We start from the raw sequence: 18052 nt of genomic DNA on the forward strand, positions 1-18052 counted from the left end.
TGACCCAGAAAGCCACAATCCAGTTGGCACAATACATAAGAAACAACCAAGCCCTACAGTTCTTGGATGAGAAGCACTAAAACATCTGGTAATACTAACTTAAAATAACAGCACGTTACAATGAATCAGGCCAGGTTCTATAGCCTTAATATGAAGCAAGGACACAAGTACTAAGGGGTAAGTCAATGATTACGCAGCTGCAAGGTCTAACCAGTAACAGCTGTGGGAAAAAAAAATGAAGTTACCCAGTGTAAACCTTAATGCATTACACTATCATTAAAACTATAGACCATTCCTGATGAGACAACAAATGAAAATTATTTCAACAGTGTTTGCAGCTAAATTTCTCTCCCAATCAAGAAATTTCTCCATTAACGCATCTCTAACACATCTACCCTGTAACTGTTTCTTATTATTCTCCCTCCAAAGACTTCCACAAAGAGCTAAATTCATCACTCATGCTCTTTAATGAACTCAAGAAATCACACTTCAAGTGGTACTGTGCTTACTAGTTACAAAACATGAAGCACCTATTATTTTCAGTCTAAATTACAAGATATTCCAATATTTCAGTGAAACATAAGATTACAGTGTATCATATACAGAATACAGAAATATCTTTATAGGAAAAAATAAATAGATAAAATATGTAAACATTCCCAGGGAAACTTTGCTGCCATTGAAATCAATTGCAGAACGATCAGATACGAGCAGTTTTAATCCCTCTTTTTAAAGCATACAGCAGTGCACATAACTTCATAACTTCATTCAAAACAGTTTAAAGTGCATACAACATTGTGAAAAAAATTCATAAGCTTTTTAAGTTTTACACATGCAGATTTCATTCATATTTATTACGTCTCCTCAATCCCATCTCTGATTCTATTAAATCCTTGTTTATCACTTCTTGGTCTTCTACTACATCTGTTTCAAACTGATGTACTTCACATTCATCACATAATTCATGCTCCTCTATTCTGTAATCATCATCAACATCTTCATGCAAATCTTCATTACCGTCATCTTCTCCGTCATTCATTTCTTTCTCTTGAGAATGTTCAGAAAATGACTGAAGGAGATCTTCAAGTTTCTCATTACAAACGTGGCTGACATCTTACAATTTACCAAAAAAAAAAAAAAGTTAGTTTAAATTACTGGACAGGTTTCAAGTTTAGAGCCAGTTCAGAAGTAGAATATTTATTTCTTTTTTCTCTCTTTTAATAAAATTCAACTAATGGAGAATTGCCAAACTTCTAACGAACTGTTGCTAACATTTAAAATTTCTCTTGGACTACTATTCACCTTTTGGAAGATTCCAGAGGAAACTAATATACAATCTGCTGTTCAGTGTAACTGTGCAGTATTGCCCACAACCTCTAAGGTCCTCTCTAAGGTAGGTATCCTCAGACTAAAGTTAGATCAATACTAATAGGTTGCTCAAGGACTTTCATTCAAGAAGCTTGTTTCTTGAAAGCATAACGTGTCAGTTCAAAGTATTTTAGCATTTATTCTTTTAAAAAAAAAATTATAGTGTATCAAAAAACTTGATAATAGATTCCACTCAAACAGGAAGAATAGTACAACTGCAGAATAAAATTAATTCTACACTCATTTCACTTAAGATGCAAGAGCTGAACATTATCACAGAACGATGTTGACTGTTTTAAATGTAAATTAATTAGATAACTATCCCACTGAAAATTGGAAGTACCTGTCATCTTGTTTTCTGATTTATCCAATCCACTTTCTTTCATCAGTCGTCTAATTGATTGGATCTGTGTCATTATTTCATCTTTCTGCTCACAAGCTAAAGCATTAACACTAGAAAAGAGATGTTATCAACAGCTGGAAGATCACCTTAGAAATGACTACTTGGTAACAACGCATACGATAGCAGTTTCTATACATAAATACAATAGTTAGTTTAGCAATCATTTTTGTCAAGTTTTTCTTTGAGAACTTCTCCCATAAAGAGATCTTAACAGATTAGAGAGCTGTACAATCACCAACTGTATGAAATTAAAGAAGAGCAAGTGCCAGATTCTATACCTGGGACGGGGCAACCCTGGATATGTACAGACTGGGGATGAGAGGTTGGAGCACAGCTCCACAAAAAGAGGCCCAAGGGAACAGCACAGAGTTACATCAGGTTCAGTATCAGGAAAAGGTTCTTTACCAGGGGGTAGCTGAAACAGGCTGCCCAGGGCAGTGGTCACAGCACCAAGTCTGATGGAGCTGAAGGAACATTAGGTCAGTGCTCTCAGACATGGTTTGAATTTGAGTGCTCCAGCATGCAGCCAGGAGTTGGACTTGGCGATCCTGGTGGATCCCCTTCCAACTCAGGATATTCTGTGATTCTATGATCACATACACATACTGAATAGTTGTTGAATTCAAACAGTGGAGATTCAATCACTCAGGTTGAGTAATGACTACTTAAGGAAACGACAACCCAATTAATTTTGGTTTTAGGAAAACAATGGCTAATACAGAAAATTTCAGCTTAGAGCATTTTCTTATTTATTTCTGGTTTTATTTACTCTCTTTCTCTTCCTTATGACTGTCAGGAACTTGGTAAACAAATTGGCCAGTGTATTTACTATTTAATAGTTTCAATATATATTAAGTTCAGAAGTATACTAAAGGAGCAATCATGAAATTAAACTAGGCCTCATGAAAGCTGTCAAGTCTACACAAAATGTACAGTGTGGATACTTTTATTTCTGGTACATGCATAAGGCCCTAACTTCTTAAAGAAAGAACATCTTATAAAACTACAGAGAGGTAATATTATTCATTCCCATTTTTTCACCACCAAAGATCACTTATGCTTCTCTCCAATGCACACATTCAGTTTAAAAGTTTTTTCAAAAGACAGAAATAAGCAGCTATAGCTTGATAACTGATTTCATCTTCTAATGACATACAAATTGAAAGAATTCATTTTGCTATCAAAAATTAATTCCCACAAGGGTTTTCAAAGGCTGCTGAGCTTAAGTATTTTTCCAGTATTATTGTTCTCAGTCCACTTTACAATTTAACTTTTTAAGCGACAGTAATCTGATTGTTAGTCTGAGCTTTGGCATTTCTGTTGATGAACAAAAGAAAGGAAGTGCCTGCAGAAAATACCATTAATGAAAGAATGGTTATTACCTGCAAAGTGCTACATAAACAGTAATTAAGGTTTCTAAGCAATATTTTCTACCTGTATCTCAGAAATGTGTTATTAACATTTTGCCAGAAGTTCACTTAATAGAAGATGGATACTAAAACATTTTTGAAACACTCACCAGTTTGACAGTGGATCCAACTGAGTCAACAAAGAATTTAACATTTTCTCCGTCTGTGCCAGATGCTGCTCCAATTCTAAAAGCTGATGTTCTAGCAAACAGAAAAACAAATTGAAAAAAGAGGGAAAGAGCAGGAAGAAAGAGAGAGAGAAAATGCTACATTAGAAGCGTTTACAGTGCCAAAACGATATTACTTTATACTTTTGATTGGACAGATTCAAAATTCAGAAAGGTTTTTTCTCCAAAATCTAGAATGTGAAAAGGAAATGGCTGGGTTAAGAACAGAAACTTTACAATGCACGTCCTGAAATCCCTCTTATCCAGTAACCTATCTCTAACAGTATCCAACACAGTGTACCTTAGTAGAATCTGAGAACTGCCACTTTCCCAGCCTCAAGAACTATGCAATTTTAAGACTTTCTGAATCAAAGGCAGTGCCTTCATGCTTCATACTGTCATTAATTTTTTTTACTCATACCTTTTAACTACATTCAAGTACATGCATTCAACAAGTGCTTAAGACATTGAGAGGAGTAACTCCTCCTAAAATACTGTGAAACTTCGAAGAAAGAAAAATACAATACACGAGGGTGGTGAGGAAGCAGCATAATAAATCACCGCCAAAAACAATTACAAATCTGTTGTACAGGGACACCAAAAGAGGCTGCCAGTTGTTTAGTTAACTAGAAGCATGCCTATAAAAGGGGAAAGAAAAGGTATGAGAACAGTACAACTTTGATGTGCCTTAACTTTTTCTCCAAAAGAAAGTTCAATTCTTGGTGTGTCCAAAATATGCTGAATCAGACAGTCAAAGGTACTTCTGCTTCATGAAGATGGAGCTTACTCACTTACTTTTTTTTACTACTCACTTACTTTTTCTCCTCTATGAACACATCATGGCTTTGATCTCTAATTTGGCCCAGAAATAGAGCAATCTGTATATCTGCATAATATTGTTCTATTCTCCTACAACATCCTATTAATTCTAAAAGATATTATATCCTATTTTAACACTCTAATCTAATGAAGCCGTTCACCAGGCATCGAGTGACAAGATCATTACACATTACAAGGCAGAGAACCACTACACAATGAGAAAACTGAAACCATTATATAATGGTTCTCTGCCTCGTATTACTATAACTGTTTTAAAGAATAATACCATCGGGAGTTTTCAACCAAATCCAGTTAGTGTTTGAAACATACAGAATAACAAAATGTTTTTTGTCCTTTTCTAATGGCACTAAAGTAACTGAAAAGAACTTTCTTGTTGAGCTAGAACGTATTCATGAAAATCAGTAGCTTTGTTTCAGCAGGAAATACGCGTAGGTGGTGAATGTATGCATTCTGAGTGGGAATCTTACCCGTTTCCTTTGCCTTCCTTTCTGTACTCTTTTCCTTCTCAGAGAGATTTTCTTCATGTGCCTTCATCTTTGATAAACAAAATTGTGTTAAAAGATTACATAAATATCTTTATATTAAAAATAAAAATACATTAGAAATTCGCTGGAAGAAAACAGCAACTGTAAAATTTATGCTCCATTAATGAAATTTCATTTCTGCTTTGCCTTCTTGCAATATTAACGTAACACTTCAAAGCAATGACAACATGACTGAGAAAAGCTATAAAAGTGGCTGCTTCCTCATCTTCAGTTTTACAAAAGTACTGGAAGAAACCTTCTAGATTACTATTAATTAGGAGATAAAACTGTTTTTCTTAAACTAATAAAAATGTCATAAAAATATTATATAATACATACTATGTAATACTATATAAGCACATTTGTTTCAGGCCTGCAAGCACAAGTCATAGAGTCATAACATCCAAAATACAGTTTTTATGATATTAAACCTTACTACCTAATTACTTTTAGTATTACATTCATTGTTAGACCCAAACTGTTCAACTTCTACCGTCACCTTGCAGATTGTATTCTTATCATATAAACAATATGAAACTGATTATAGACATGCATAGACTGTGTACATCGTTCAGCAGCATACATATAAGTTTGACTTATTTTTTTATTTTCTCCCCCTGAAGGCAAGCAACAAAATTCCAGATGCACTCAGTCTTGCAAATGCTATTTAATGTCACAAGTGTGATATTAAAACAATTAAGAACAAATCGATCACGCATTCTCCTTTCTTAATTCACTAAGGTACAAAAGGTATTGCATTTCACGGCTAGCAGTCTTTGTTACAGCAGCCTGATCAAATGAGAGGGGTCAGGGTGGGGAGAAGTTCTAGACTGCTCATTATTACTGCTCACTGTTCTATTCAGTTGCTAACCTAAAGCTGTTATTTTGCAGGAATCGCCTCGTTCCCATGTCCCAGCTCATTCTGAAGAATGAAAAATACTGACGAAACTTAAATTACAGCTTCAGGTAACAGCACTGTTCATATTCTCAGACTCTTTTATGAGACTGGGAGAAGAAGCATAAGACTCATTTAAGCATCTAAAAAAGATAAGACCAATGCCTTCATTAGGAAGAATCACACATGCTACTATTTTAACTACGGCATTTATGTTAGAAGACAGATCCAACGTCATTAACAATCACATACATGAGTTCAGAATTGGGGAGAAAAAAAAAGTTTCCTTCCAATTTCAATAATAATGATTTTCTTATATCTCACCTTAAGGAATTTGTATGCTGCAAACACTCCCACTCCAAGAGCATACAAGGGCATGAGTGTGAATGCTAAGTCTCTGCCATTTCCTCTCGTCCTCTCACTCTTTATCTCTTTTGCCACTGCATTTCTCATCTGCTGAATACTCTGGTAAACACTACCTTCAGGATTTCCTGGATTTGGGCGACCTTGATGAACTGTCTGAGGACTACCTTAAAAGTTAAATTGAAAGAAATAAGACAAAATAAAAAACGAAATCAGAGGTGCAATCAGCTTCACAACCAGAACTAATTTCTGTCCTTCTTGTGATCAGCTTTACTCTTCACTCCAGCAGATGATGCTGTCAGCTCTACATTCAAACAAAGTTACCAGTAATCAACCTTTTATAAATAGAACATAAAGTTAAATCAGAGTAGGAAAGATTCTCAAATTAAGTTTCCATGCTCCTTTAAGATACAAGTTTTGTGTTTCTCCCTTCATAGACATGCTGGCTAATGCAGGGACAAACCACAGAAGAGACAGACATACAAAGAAAACATTTTAATGCTGTATTTCTGTTCTGGTTCTTTTAAGAGTAAATACAATCTTGCACCATGTTCCTTTCTGTCAAATGAGTCCCTGCTGAGGCCACAGCAGTTTCTGGAGCAAGGCAGCAGCTATATTAAATGTGAGGAGTATTTGTGGCCGTCCCTTTTAGAAAAGGCTATCTATCCTCACCCCAGGAGGACAAGGTCAAAGATGCTTACGGCCAGCACACAGAGACATTTACCCCAAAGCTGTCCCTGAGGGTCTGAGTCAAGACGTACCCTGCCAGGCAGCTCAGGCTGCCTGAAACGTTAAGTAAATAAATCAAAAGACTATATATGTGGTGTGGCCACAACAGCTTCCCATTTATAGCCAAGAAGTACTGCCTGAATGCTAAATGCTTCCCTCCCTTGTCTGCTTCCTTTCTCCAATAGTGTTTGCTCTCAATGACAAGACTGCAGGGCTACAGGAAGCAAAGGCTGGCCTGGCAGGAGCAGGGCACAGAGCAGTGCCCTCCCAGCACAGGGTCAACTCTGCACAACTTGGACCACGGCTGCATCAGAGGTGCTGCAGACACCAGCACGGATATTCGCAAGCTGAACAGGCTGGATGGCAAGGGGAGAAGAGTTTTCATTCCCGCAGCCAACGCAATACACCTACCCGTTCGTTACGCCGACCGGCATCACACATTTCAAGCGACACGGTTTCACCTATACTCTGTAAATAATTTTCTAAAGACAAACATACAGCAACAGGGCCATAAAGGAACAGTAGATACAAAATTCACACACGCTGCTGCTGGGGTCCCGCTCGCTCACGTGTAAGCATTCCCAACACCTCCCTCAGGGCTCCCTCCGTACCACGGGCTATCCTCGGCCCGCCCCTACAGACACGGCTCCGAGCGGCCCCTCCGGCATCGCGGGCCCGTACCTCTGTGCTGCTGCTGTTGCCGCGGATCGAAATGGCTGGGCCCGGCCCTGCCGCCCCGCGGAGCCTGCCCGGCCCTGCCGCCGCCTCCCCCGAACATCCTGGGCATAACGACGAGCAGGCAGAGCACCAAAACCACCGACACCACCGCCTGCTGCGGCACCGACAGCACCATGGCTGCCGCCGGACCAACGCCCGCCCGGCGGCCGCGCAGCAGCGGCGCGGAGGAGGCGCGGAGGAGGAGCGGCGGCCGAGCGGGGCGGTCCTTGTGCCAGCAGCACGTCGCTCTTTCAGTGCTCCCGCACGGCCCGGAGCTCTAAGCGGCCGAGACCGGGGGAACGGGAGTAGTGCCGTACTCGGGGGGGCGGCTGTAGTTAGCTGTAGGTCGGCCGGCCCGCCGAACGTTCTGGAAGCGGTATCGCCGCCCGTCGCGTGCCCGCGCGGTGGCGGCGGTGCGGCGTCATGAGGCTGTGGGTGATGGCGTTGGTGGCGGCGGCGGCCCTGGGCGCGGTGGCCAGGCAGGTCCCCGCCCTGCCTCCCATCTCCGATAAAGCTTTCATCAGGGAGTGCGTGCGCTCCCACAACACGTACCGCAGGAATGTCGAGCCCCCCGCCAGCAACATGCGGTACATGGTAGGCAGTGGCCTGCAGCTGTGCGAGTGGGGTGGCACAATGAGGTGGCCGGGGTAGAAGCAGTGCCGTGTGTGTTCAGATAACATCACGCTTATTTGATGAGAAATATCTTAGGAAGTTGGGTTGGTTATAGACAGGTGAGATAGAAACAGCTGTGCGTGCAGCTTGATGCTATAGAATGGACAAACAGAAGAGGTTCGCGTTAGCCCCAAGGAATTTCTGGTTGGGAAGAATCATAGAATCATTAAGGTTGGAAAAGACCTCTGAGATCTAGTCCAACCATCAGCCCAGGACCACCATGCCCACCGAGCCACGGCTCCAGTGCCACATCTCCACACTTCTCAAACACCATCAGGGGCAGTGACTGCACCAGTTCCCTGGGCAGCCTGTGCCCATGACTCACCACTCTTTCTGAGAAAAATTCTTCCCAATATCCAACCTGAGCCTCCCTGGTGCAGCTCTTGGCCCCTATTTTTTATCCTATCATTGCTACTTGGGTGAAGAGGCTGACTCCTACCCTGCTACAGCCTCTTTTAAGGAAGTTGTAGAGAGCCATGAGGTCTCCCCTGAGCTCCCTCCGGAAGATAAGTAGTCCAGCACCAGAAGGCAGTTCAGTTTTCTTTCCAAAGCAAGAGTATGATCCGGACTGCTGGGGCTGGAGATCTCTGGTATCAAGGAGAAATCTTTGTATTTGGTACTGACACAAACTGCACTGAAAACTTTGGTTAAACAAAACTGAAGAACATGCTGAAAAAAAGAGACCTGACATCTTGGAATTTTGAAGTAGCTTTGAAAATAATCACATACTCTCATGCTGCGGGAACAGAATGGCTTTGTGTGTAGGGGTTAGAATCCAGAACGGTAGATGGGGAGCCATATAACTTCTAGGCTGAAGCACCTTGTTAAAGTGCTGTGCCAGGGTTTAGTGTTCTGGAGTAGGAAAAGCAGAGAAAAATGATGAAAAAAGGAAATATGAATTTAGAAAGATAGCTAGAAAAAAAAAAAGCAACAGGCCTTAGTGACATAACAGCATTGGCAGCCATGTAGAGACAAAGAATAAACCAAAATCTCTGCACAATGCTAAGCTTAGGGATTAAAAATGGGGATCTTTTCTATAAGACATAAAACTAGGTAGTTAGAAGCCTGCTGAAAAACACTCATGACTGGAACACAAATACAAAAGGCATTTGCTAAATAATCAGAAGTTATGTTATAGTGGTAGACTGCAGAGAAATAATAAATAGCAGAATAAATTATTTGCCAAACAAACGTATTTTATGAAGCTGTGTTTGTAAAATGCTCTGGTGTATTTAAAGCATTAGTGCAGGATGTGTTTGTGGAGAATCTCTTAAAATGCATAAAATATTTATACATCTTAATCTACAGAAGCTGTGTATTTTTTACTCTGAATTAATGTTTATGTGATGGAAATCCTTAACAATTCGTTCAATAAGAAAAAATCCCCCAGAAGTTTCACGCTTACTTAATGACTCATTTATCTGAAGATAAAAGTGCGTTCCAAACATTTTTTTAGTTGCTATTATGTGCTCTTACAAAGTTAATTTTCAACAGTGAAAAGGGGAAAATTCTTATAAGTTTGTATTTCTGTGCTGCCACTGGAAAAGTCAAAGTAAAACATGAGTACTTGCCTTAAATAAGGAAAAGCGTTTCTTTATGCAGCTCCAATATATAAAGTCTACCTGTTATTAATATATAATGATCTGTATCTGTCCATTTTATTGCGTGACTGGTTTTATCTGACTGTTGGAGACTCCTATAACTTGACATTGCACAACTATTTCAACTTTATTGTTTTGCAGACTTGGGATGTAGCTTTGGCAAGGACTGCCAGGGCATGGGCAAATAAATGCATTTTTGATCATAACACGTATTTAAACGTGAGATATCACGGCCATCCTCATTTTGCGAGTGTTGGAGAGAATTTATGGATTGGAAGTCATCAAATATTTAATGTCAGATATGCCATTAAAGCGTGGCATGATGAAGTCAGAAACTACAATTACTCATTACAAACATGTAGTAAAGTCTGCAGTCATTACACTCAGGTAAGAATCATCTTCAGTAAAATCTTCTGTGTAGTTAGTAGTATAGTGCTTACCAGACAAATCAGGGTCTGTCACTAATACAGAATTGTGAATGTGGTTTGTAGTGACCATCAGCTTATTGTCTTTTCTCATCTCAAGCAGTGGCAGCACTGCAAGTTACCTGGTTCACCTTCTTGTTTCATAAAATCATGTGTAATAATAATCCATTACTGCCTACAATGTTAGTCTCACTACTCATTTAATTGTATCAGTACTTTGTGACCTCTACTTAATAATCACTCCGAGTTCTCCAGCTGTGTTCACACACCATTCTGAATTCTGGAAATGTTGAGTTGGTGTTGGAAATAATCACAGTAATTGCAAAATATCTTCGGGAACTCCTTAGTAGGAAAAATAAATAAATAAATAAAACACCAGGATAAAATGAAAATCCAGCCAAAATCAATTATATCCTATTATATCCATTATATCTAATAAGAAAAGAGAAAGATAGTCCTTAATCTGGGACTCAGGTAGTACCAAATTAAACATTTAAGTCCTTTTCTAAGCAAGGTTATGTCTGCTTAACATAACCACTTCTGGCAGTTAAAATGGACAGGACAGAACTTCTGGGGACGTTCAGGTTGTTTTGTCAGTCTGAGGCCTGTACTATTCATGCTGGGGAGATACTGAGAGCAATCTGGTTTGTCTTTGTTTTCCAGAAGTGGGATATATGATCATCCAGATATTGTAGGTATATAGTTAAAAGTTCTTAACTGAACTGGGGACACATGCAGAGGATATAGAAAGAATCTCCCAAGAAAAAGTAGTGGATACTCAGATTGTAAGCGATAGTAAGCCATCTTTGTTCAAGTATGGCCGCTAGCACTGGTTAGTCTGAAATTGTACAGTGCTAAAGCTTTCAGGCTTAAGTTTGTTGTAGTTACCAGCCAGGCCATTTTTAGCACACATAAGAAGCCTTTTTCTCCAATCCTACTTAAAGAAGCTGTCAGGTAGCTGCCACTAATTTCTCTTCTGTTCCTTGGAACCTGCCCAGCGACCGTAAAGCCAGTGATGTTTACTAAAGTTGTTCTGCAGAAGATTCTGGAAACTTGCAGGATAGCTCCCTTATTCCTGAGGTGTATTTGGATGTACATCTTAGAATGCTTTCTTAGCAGCAGTTCTTTTATGAGTAAACATTAAGAGTAGATCAGTTACTGCAAAATGGAACTAATATGTAGAGTCTCTTAAAATAACCTGATATTAGCTAGATATTAGATTAGGTTACCACTGTGTGTCATTTTAATTTATTTTTGTTCATTTTTTAGATTGTTTGGGATGATTCATATAAACTAGGCTGTGCTGTTGCTTTCTGTAAAGAAATTGGAGGAATAAGAAATGCAGCAAATTTTGTTTGCAACTATGCACCACAGTAAGTTGTTCTTCTAAATATGAAGAAAGAGGAATCAATTATAATAATAGTTCACTAAAAGTAAACTGAGATCTTATTTATTGGTAGCCTTGTAACTGCTAGAGAGAAGTGCTATTCCCTGTAAACCTAGAGAGAATACTGGTTGTCTGATTCATTTACTAGCAGAGACATAACCATTACAACATGTACTTGGTTTTTTTTTTAATCTACTAACTTTACTGATAAAGTCATTCTGTGGCAATCTTAAGCAAATCCCCCTCTGGTTTATAGTCCTCTTCATTTCTTTGTTTTTCATATGAGCCAGAAGAAATGGGAAACTCGGCAGATTTTTTTCTTCTAGCAAACTTGGGCCACTGTCATGGAGTTCAGTTAGTTTGAATGAAATATCTCCTTTAAGTTCTGCCCTTATCTCTTCCTAGCTGTCCTTTTAATTGCATTATTATTTTGAAACTTACTGGGATATGGAGTTTTGCTGTTGTTTTCTTTTTAAAATCTGATGTAAAAAGATTTCCAATTGCTGATTCAGAATAATGACTAATTGACATCAACAGTGGTCTGTAAAGGTTTATTAATTTGATCTTTCTAATCTGTAACAATTTATCATGCTGATATCTTGTGCCATCTTACAGATTCTTGACAACTGATAGCTCAGCTGCATAGTGGTCCAAGTTGGAAGGATCTTCCAGTTCCAAGCACTGTGCCATGGGCAGGAATGCCTGCCACTAAATCAGGCTGCCCAGTGCCCCATGCAACCTGGCCTTGAATTCCTCCGGGGACGGGGCATCTACAGCTCTCTGGGCAGCTGTCCAGCGCCTCACCACCCTCTGTGTGAAGAATTTGCCTTTTATCTAATCTAAGCCTGCTTTTTTTAAAGTTTAAAACTACTACTTCTTGTCCTATCACTTCAATCCAACAAAGAGATGAGGTCTAACTGCTTGATACTAAGAACCCCAATCTCTATTTCACCCCAGGAAATAAGTGGAGCTAGAACAGTAAGACCATTTTCTCAGAGAAAACTGAGGACTCAGTTACCCTGACAGAGCAGTTTCTTCTCAGAATTGAGGATGCACCAATTAAAAGATCACCTTGCTAAAATTACCTTATTCAGCATAGCAGTTGTGGAGTGTAGCCATCTTATAGATGTTTTTCAAATGAAATAGACAGCATGCTGTGGTACCATCCGTGTCTGAGGTTCCCATCACCTCCCATCAGCATTCTCATGCCCAGAGTTAGCTGTCCCATCTTGCTACAAGTGTGAGATGGTTTCACCCCAATGGCCAACTGAACTCAACCATGCTGCTCTTTCACTCCCCCTTGAGAAGGGGACTTTTTTTCCTCTTCAGAAGTTAATCTGTGCCTTTTTTTCCCCATTCATTATTTCTTCTCAATGAGGTACCACTCCACAACTTAGACGTTACTCAATGTTTAGATTTATTTCTTTGTAATGAAAAGGCAAGGCATCTCAGGAAACAGGCAGTGCCTTCCATCTCTCTGGATATGTAGCTCAGAGTCTGTTTTATCAAAGAGGATTTTACAGAGGATTTTAAACTCTGTAGTAACAATACAATTATTGTTTGCAGTTGAAGCCTTTGATACCAAGAAAGACCTCCTGAACTGCAGCTCAGGCTATCTCAGTGGTTTGTATTGCATTCCTGCAATTGAGCCGTGCACAATCACCAGCTGGCCCTCCTTTCACATGTTATCTGATATTATGCTTTGGCCAGAGCTTCTAGAAGCTTTGCTTTGTCCTTCTATCTTTCCATTCTGGAGTCTGAGACCCTTTTCAGGTTAGCCTTCTGTTTGAAATCACTTATGCTGTGAGTGTACATATGGATGTTGACTTAAAAGTTTTGCCATTCAACCTGCAACTTTTGTATATGTATTTATTTATTTATTTGTACGTACACAGAACTCTCTCCTGCTTTTCTATAGCAGGTTCAAAACAGTTTTTGATTCCTAGTAACGGAAGAGTTGAGAGGGTGAGCACTCTGCTTCCATTTTCTTTCTGTCTGAGCTTCAGGGCAGTGCATGTGCTGGAAATGGGCTATTTTAGCTTCTAGGGTAGCAGTCAAGCCAACCAACAGCGTGTGTGAATGTGTATAAAGGCATGTCAAAGAAAAGTTGCAGTTAAATTGCAGGTAATGTCTTGTAGGGGTTCTCTGTGCACCTTCTTCAGCAATGTTTTACCAGCTCTTACATCTTTATATCTGGTGGGTAACTCCTGTTTATAAATACAGATAGTACAGAGTGTGTGTAGAAACTTGGAATCCTGAAAAAATTATCATAGGTCTTGATGCAAGTGATCTCCGTCAAAGACAATTATTCAAAGTGTCTGCTATTGAGGTGAAAAGTAGCCCACAGTCCTTCAGGGGAGCTAAATTTGTCTCTTTGTTCCCAGGGTTAGGCTGTGAGCATTGCATTGCTTCATTTTTTTGAGCAGACCATACAGCATAGCCAGGATACTGTGCAGCTGATTACCTGGCGGCCAGAATGGTGGTATCTGAAATCATGGTATCAGAATGATGGCAACAAAATTCTACCTAGAACATTCTCATTTATCCACCAGTGTAAAATTTGAATAAAAAGCCATAGTACCTTCCTGTAGAAAAAAAAAAAAGAAGAACTTCTTAGGAGTCTTTTCTTTCACATGGAGAGAACAAAGAAAATGAAAAGAGAGATTTCAGAATGACTCCAAGATTTTTAACAAGTAGTGAGCAATTCATTGTATTCCAGTGTATTTACTTCAACCAATGACTTCTTTAAAATTATGCATTACCAACTGTCTGATAGAAACTTCTTTTTCCCTTGTAGTGGTAATTTTCGAAGAAGACCATATAAAGAAGGAGCACCATGCAGTAAATGTGGCAGGAGGGACTTCTGTGATAGGAAACTGTGTAGTAAGTGAAAGACAATGTAAAATGTAATACATAAAAGGAAAAAATACAACCAAATGTTTGATAAAAACTAATGCAAAATGTGGTTTACCCCTTTTTGATACTCTCTCAGGTCCAGTTTGCAATTGTATTATTTAGTATTATGTATTATTGTATTATGCAACTATAAACTATCCATAAGGCTATTTATATTCTGGAAACAAATGCATTGTTCATGTTACTGAATCAGTGTCTTAGTGATAGTTATGAAGTCTCAATTTGCTAATTCATGATTGCAGTTTTAAATGTATTATGGTTTCTATTGTACTCTGTAAAGGTTCAGAGTATTTGGTATGACATCATTAGCTAGATAAAAAAATCAGCATCTATCTGTGTACTTTTAAAGGTCTTACTTCGGTGTCTCTCTTCAGAAGGTCCCAAACATACAGTTTCTACCTACTGGAAAGCCAAAAGCTGGAAGATTCATGTAGCTAAAGTTAGGGCATAAGTTTTTAAGTTTCATTCAATAACTGGAAGTTATGCTTGTTTTTTAACAATTAGTTGTCTTAGTATATGTTAGTATAGCTTTAAAAGCAATACACAATGTTATGGGTCTTAATTAGTAGTATGTACTAACTCACGTATATGTTGTGAATATAAAACAGTACTTATTATTTTGAGAAGCACAAAGAAGAGAGGGTTCAAACTGAAAATGATCATATAAGGCTTCAATTCCTTTTCACGTGGGCCTTTTTTCTCATCAGTGCAACTGTTAGAAGCAAGAATATCTTTATGGAGGCATTATAAAGTATTGCAGTTTAATTTTTATGAAAGCAATTTCACTTTTTTTGTAAGGTTTCTCAGTTCAAGTTCTCAGATTTGTCAGATTTTCTTGTTTCATTGATAAGTTTCAGCTTACTAGGAAAGATTTAAGGAAAGAGAAATTCTGGCTGCCTGATAGAACTGTTTCTTTTTTTCCTTTCTGCAGGAAATGAAGAACGTGATAAAATTGTTTGTAAGTGTTATAATTTTGTACTGTTGCTTATATTCCTTAGTTACTACAAATGAAAAAAATGTACACCTAAACTTTTAATTATATGTTTATTTTTAGATTACTCAAGATGGAATCCACCTTGGGAGTTCAGAATTATCTGTGATGAGGCGTGTATTGCTGTTATAATTTCAAGAGCATTGCTGATATTTGTTGGTTTTCTAGCTATTTATTTGTTCAGAAAACAGTTTACAAACATGTTTATGTCCACATAAATTTATTTGAAATACATGCAATATTCTGAACATAATCTTTAATGTTTTAAGCAAAAATCTATATTAATATGATTTTAAAGTTAGCTTTCTTTTACAGTAGTTTTGTTACTATTTTAAGCTCCTTACAGAAAACTTAACATGCTATAAAAATTAAAAAATTATTCGTAGGTAAGACCCATTTTGAGAAACTAAGGATGGCATTTGATGATTAGAAGCATTGTTTTTAATTGCCAAATTTATGTATTTAACTCTGTTTAGTTACCAGATTTATGCACTGTATTCTCAGAATTCATGGAGAAAAATGCCTATCAGTTTAAAAATTTATTATAGTTCATGCTAAGCCAATATTTGAGGTGACAAATGCTTAATTTTAATGCCAAGAGGAAGCTAGCATCAGATTACATACAAAGTCCTTTTTGCTAGAGTGACAGAATGTTCTGAGTAAAATCTGTGAAGGCGTTTCTTTAGAAAGGCAGTTCTTCAGAAGTACTGATGTCTGTGAAGCAGTACAACTTGATATTTATTCAGTTGTGCATTTATTGTTCCTTATTCAAAATAAGATTGTTCAGATTATTACTTTGTTCCTAACTTCCTCTAAACCTTGTGTTTATTTGTAAACTTTTGCTGTTCTATTGTTTACATTGTACTGTTACTGATGCATAGAATATTTACTGTCCTCTAAGTGTTCTGTAGTTTTACTAAAAAATTTTCTTGTTTTTTAAATCTACTGAAGCCTTTGTATTCAACACTGATTTCACTCTTCTATCTCCAACAGATCAAATCTTTAATTGTTTCACTTTCTTTAAAAAACAGATGTTATTTATACAATAGTCTGAAGCTTCTTTTGTTACCAGTATAATAAAAGTAGATGTTCCTAATTGTGTCATCGTCTTGTCTAGTAAATTCTAATATAGCTGTTTTCAAGTTCATTATTATTAGGTAATATTTCACCTTTATTGAAAAACAGACTGAAAAAATCCAGACTGAAAAACTGCTATTTTCTGAACTTAATCTGAGCTTAAGGAAGCTTCCATGAGTTCATCTTTAGGAAATAATTTGTCTTTTGCTTCCTTTTTATGTGTGTTTGATTGACAGTCTGGGTCTAAAACACTGCAGATTATTATATAAGTTAGTATTTGTAATTCCACTGATTTTATATATTGAAAGTATTTATTATAACACAGTCTTGAAGAAAATAAGCCAGACTTTTCTTGAAAATTAATTTATGATTAGATACAATAGCTATTTCTTCTGTAAGTTTTCTCAGATTACTAAAATATGGAACAGACTGCAAATTCAAAATCAATGGATTACATTCTCAGATCTAGGAATCTAATTTTATATACTTATGACCATAAACAGGCAGCTCTTACACACAAAACTGTTCAGTGTGGACATTCCTGAGGAGCAGCTCTTCCCATTGCTTTACTGAAAGATAAAATCCTTCTTTAGATGGCTTCTTACGATGGAGAAACTGAATTCCAAACGGTAAGGAAAGTTTCCTTAGTACTTGCAGTAGATAATTAGGAAAGGAATGGCCTAGTTCTGTACTATGCTTTGCTCAGTATTGGGAGGCACAGGAAGGGTATTTCTATAAAATGATAAAATGTCAGTTTGTTTACTGCATTGTTACCATCCTCAGTGCTGGTTTGTCTGATGTTCACAAAAATCATATTGTTTGCCCCATTCCCTAATTTGGTGTCTTTGGGGAACAAATCCTCTTGTACTTTGGTCCTTACAGCATCCCAGTATATTGATCAGAGAAATCAGCAAGCAGTGGGTTACAGTTCTGCTCTGTTGTGCTGCCAGGCATAGCTGGAGTAAGCAGTACTGTACAAATTCCCCTAACCAAAAAAGCAGTAAAACTATCAGAACTACCTGCAGTCCAGCCATGTAATGATGACATCCCGTGGTAATATTGTCTGTTTATAGCCTCATTATTACCCCCCAAATTAACAAATATACCTTTTCTTTTTAATAAATAATAACAAAACAATTTATTACAAAAGAATTCACGTGGAAATCATCCAGTACCAACATGATCCTTCCAATTAGTCTCTACCCTGAGGTGAAATTGTGTAATACAAATAGCAACAGATGTCAGATTGCTAGCTTATTCACACCCCTGGAAGAGCAGGTGATCTTACATCTGCATATCCCATGGGCAGACCAAGAAAGCCTAGCAAATCCACCCGCTTGTTAAGCTGAATCAAGCAAGTCAAAGACAAATAGGTCTCTCTGTCCCCAGCACAAGTAACAGCATTCATTAGAAAAGCTGATAACTTGAGGAGAAAGCCAAATGCAATTTTACATCTTGGACTTCTGTTAGTATGTAGTCCACCAGTCCTTATTTATCTAACCACGTGATACATTAGGGAAAAAGAAAAAAAAAAAAAAAAAAAAAGGAAATGGAAATCTTCTGCTTCC

General features: G+C 37.9%; 2 protein-coding genes across 2 annotated transcripts; one reads left to right on the plus strand and one right to left on the minus strand.

The window, feature by feature from the left end:
• Nucleotides 1–444: 444 nt before the first annotated feature.
• Nucleotides 445–7551, minus strand: CCDC107 (coiled-coil domain containing 107). The gene is made up of 6 exons (XM_010708214.4): nucleotides 7380–7551; nucleotides 5931–6136; nucleotides 4655–4721; nucleotides 3291–3381; nucleotides 1712–1821; nucleotides 445–1113 (listed from the first exon to the last, which is right to left on the minus strand). Exons 1-6 carry the CDS (start codon nucleotides 7549–7551, stop codon nucleotides 842–844), a joined length of 918 nt encoding a protein of 305 aa, XP_010706516.2. The 3' UTR covers nucleotides 445–841.
• Nucleotides 7552–7838: 287 nt separating this feature from the next.
• Nucleotides 7839–16474, plus strand: LOC104910218 (GLIPR1-like protein 2). Its single transcript, XM_019611278.2, has 6 exons — nucleotides 7839–8009; nucleotides 9830–10075; nucleotides 11383–11486; nucleotides 14298–14383; nucleotides 15348–15374; nucleotides 15471–16474. The coding sequence occupies exons 1-6, from the start codon at nucleotides 7839–7841 to the stop codon at nucleotides 15623–15625; spliced, it is 789 nt and encodes a 262-aa protein (XP_019466823.2). The 3' UTR covers nucleotides 15626–16474.
• The last annotated feature ends 1578 nt before the right edge of the window (nucleotides 16475–18052 follow it).

The sequence above is a fragment of the Meleagris gallopavo genome, chromosome 1 (genome assembly GCF_905368555.1).
Source record: "Meleagris gallopavo chromosome 1, MGAL_WU_HG_1.1, whole genome shotgun sequence".
NCBI lineage: Eukaryota > Metazoa > Chordata > Aves > Galliformes > Phasianidae > Meleagris > Meleagris gallopavo.

What these genes read in the sequence shown, in the direction of transcription:
- LOC104910218 (XM_019611278.2), top strand. Translation starts at nt 7,839, where the DNA reads ATGAGGCTGTGGGTGATGGCGTTGGTGGCGGCGGCGGCCCTGGGCGCG. An exon ending in CCAGCAACATGCGGTACATG is followed by an intron (nt 8,010 to 9,829) that starts GTAGGCAGTGGC and finishes ATTGTTTTGCAG; the next exon opens with ACTTGGGATGTAGCTTTGGC. An exon ending in AGAACGTGATAAAATTGTTT is followed by an intron (nt 15,375 to 15,470) that starts GTAAGTGTTATA and finishes GTTTATTTTTAG; the next exon opens with ATTACTCAAGATGGAATCCA.
- CCDC107 (XM_010708214.4), bottom strand. Translation starts at nt 7,551, where the DNA reads ATGGTGCTGTCGGTGCCGCAGCAGGCGGTGGTGTCGGTGGTTTTGGTG. An exon ending in TTGGATCCACTGTCAAACTG is followed by an intron (nt 1,822 to 3,290) that starts GTGAGTGTTTCA and finishes TCTCTTTTCTAG; the next exon opens with TGTTAATGCTTTAGCTTGTG. An exon ending in ATCAGAAAACAAGATGACAG is followed by an intron (nt 1,114 to 1,711) that starts GTACTTCCAATT and finishes GTAAATTGTAAG; the next exon opens with ATGTCAGCCACGTTTGTAAT.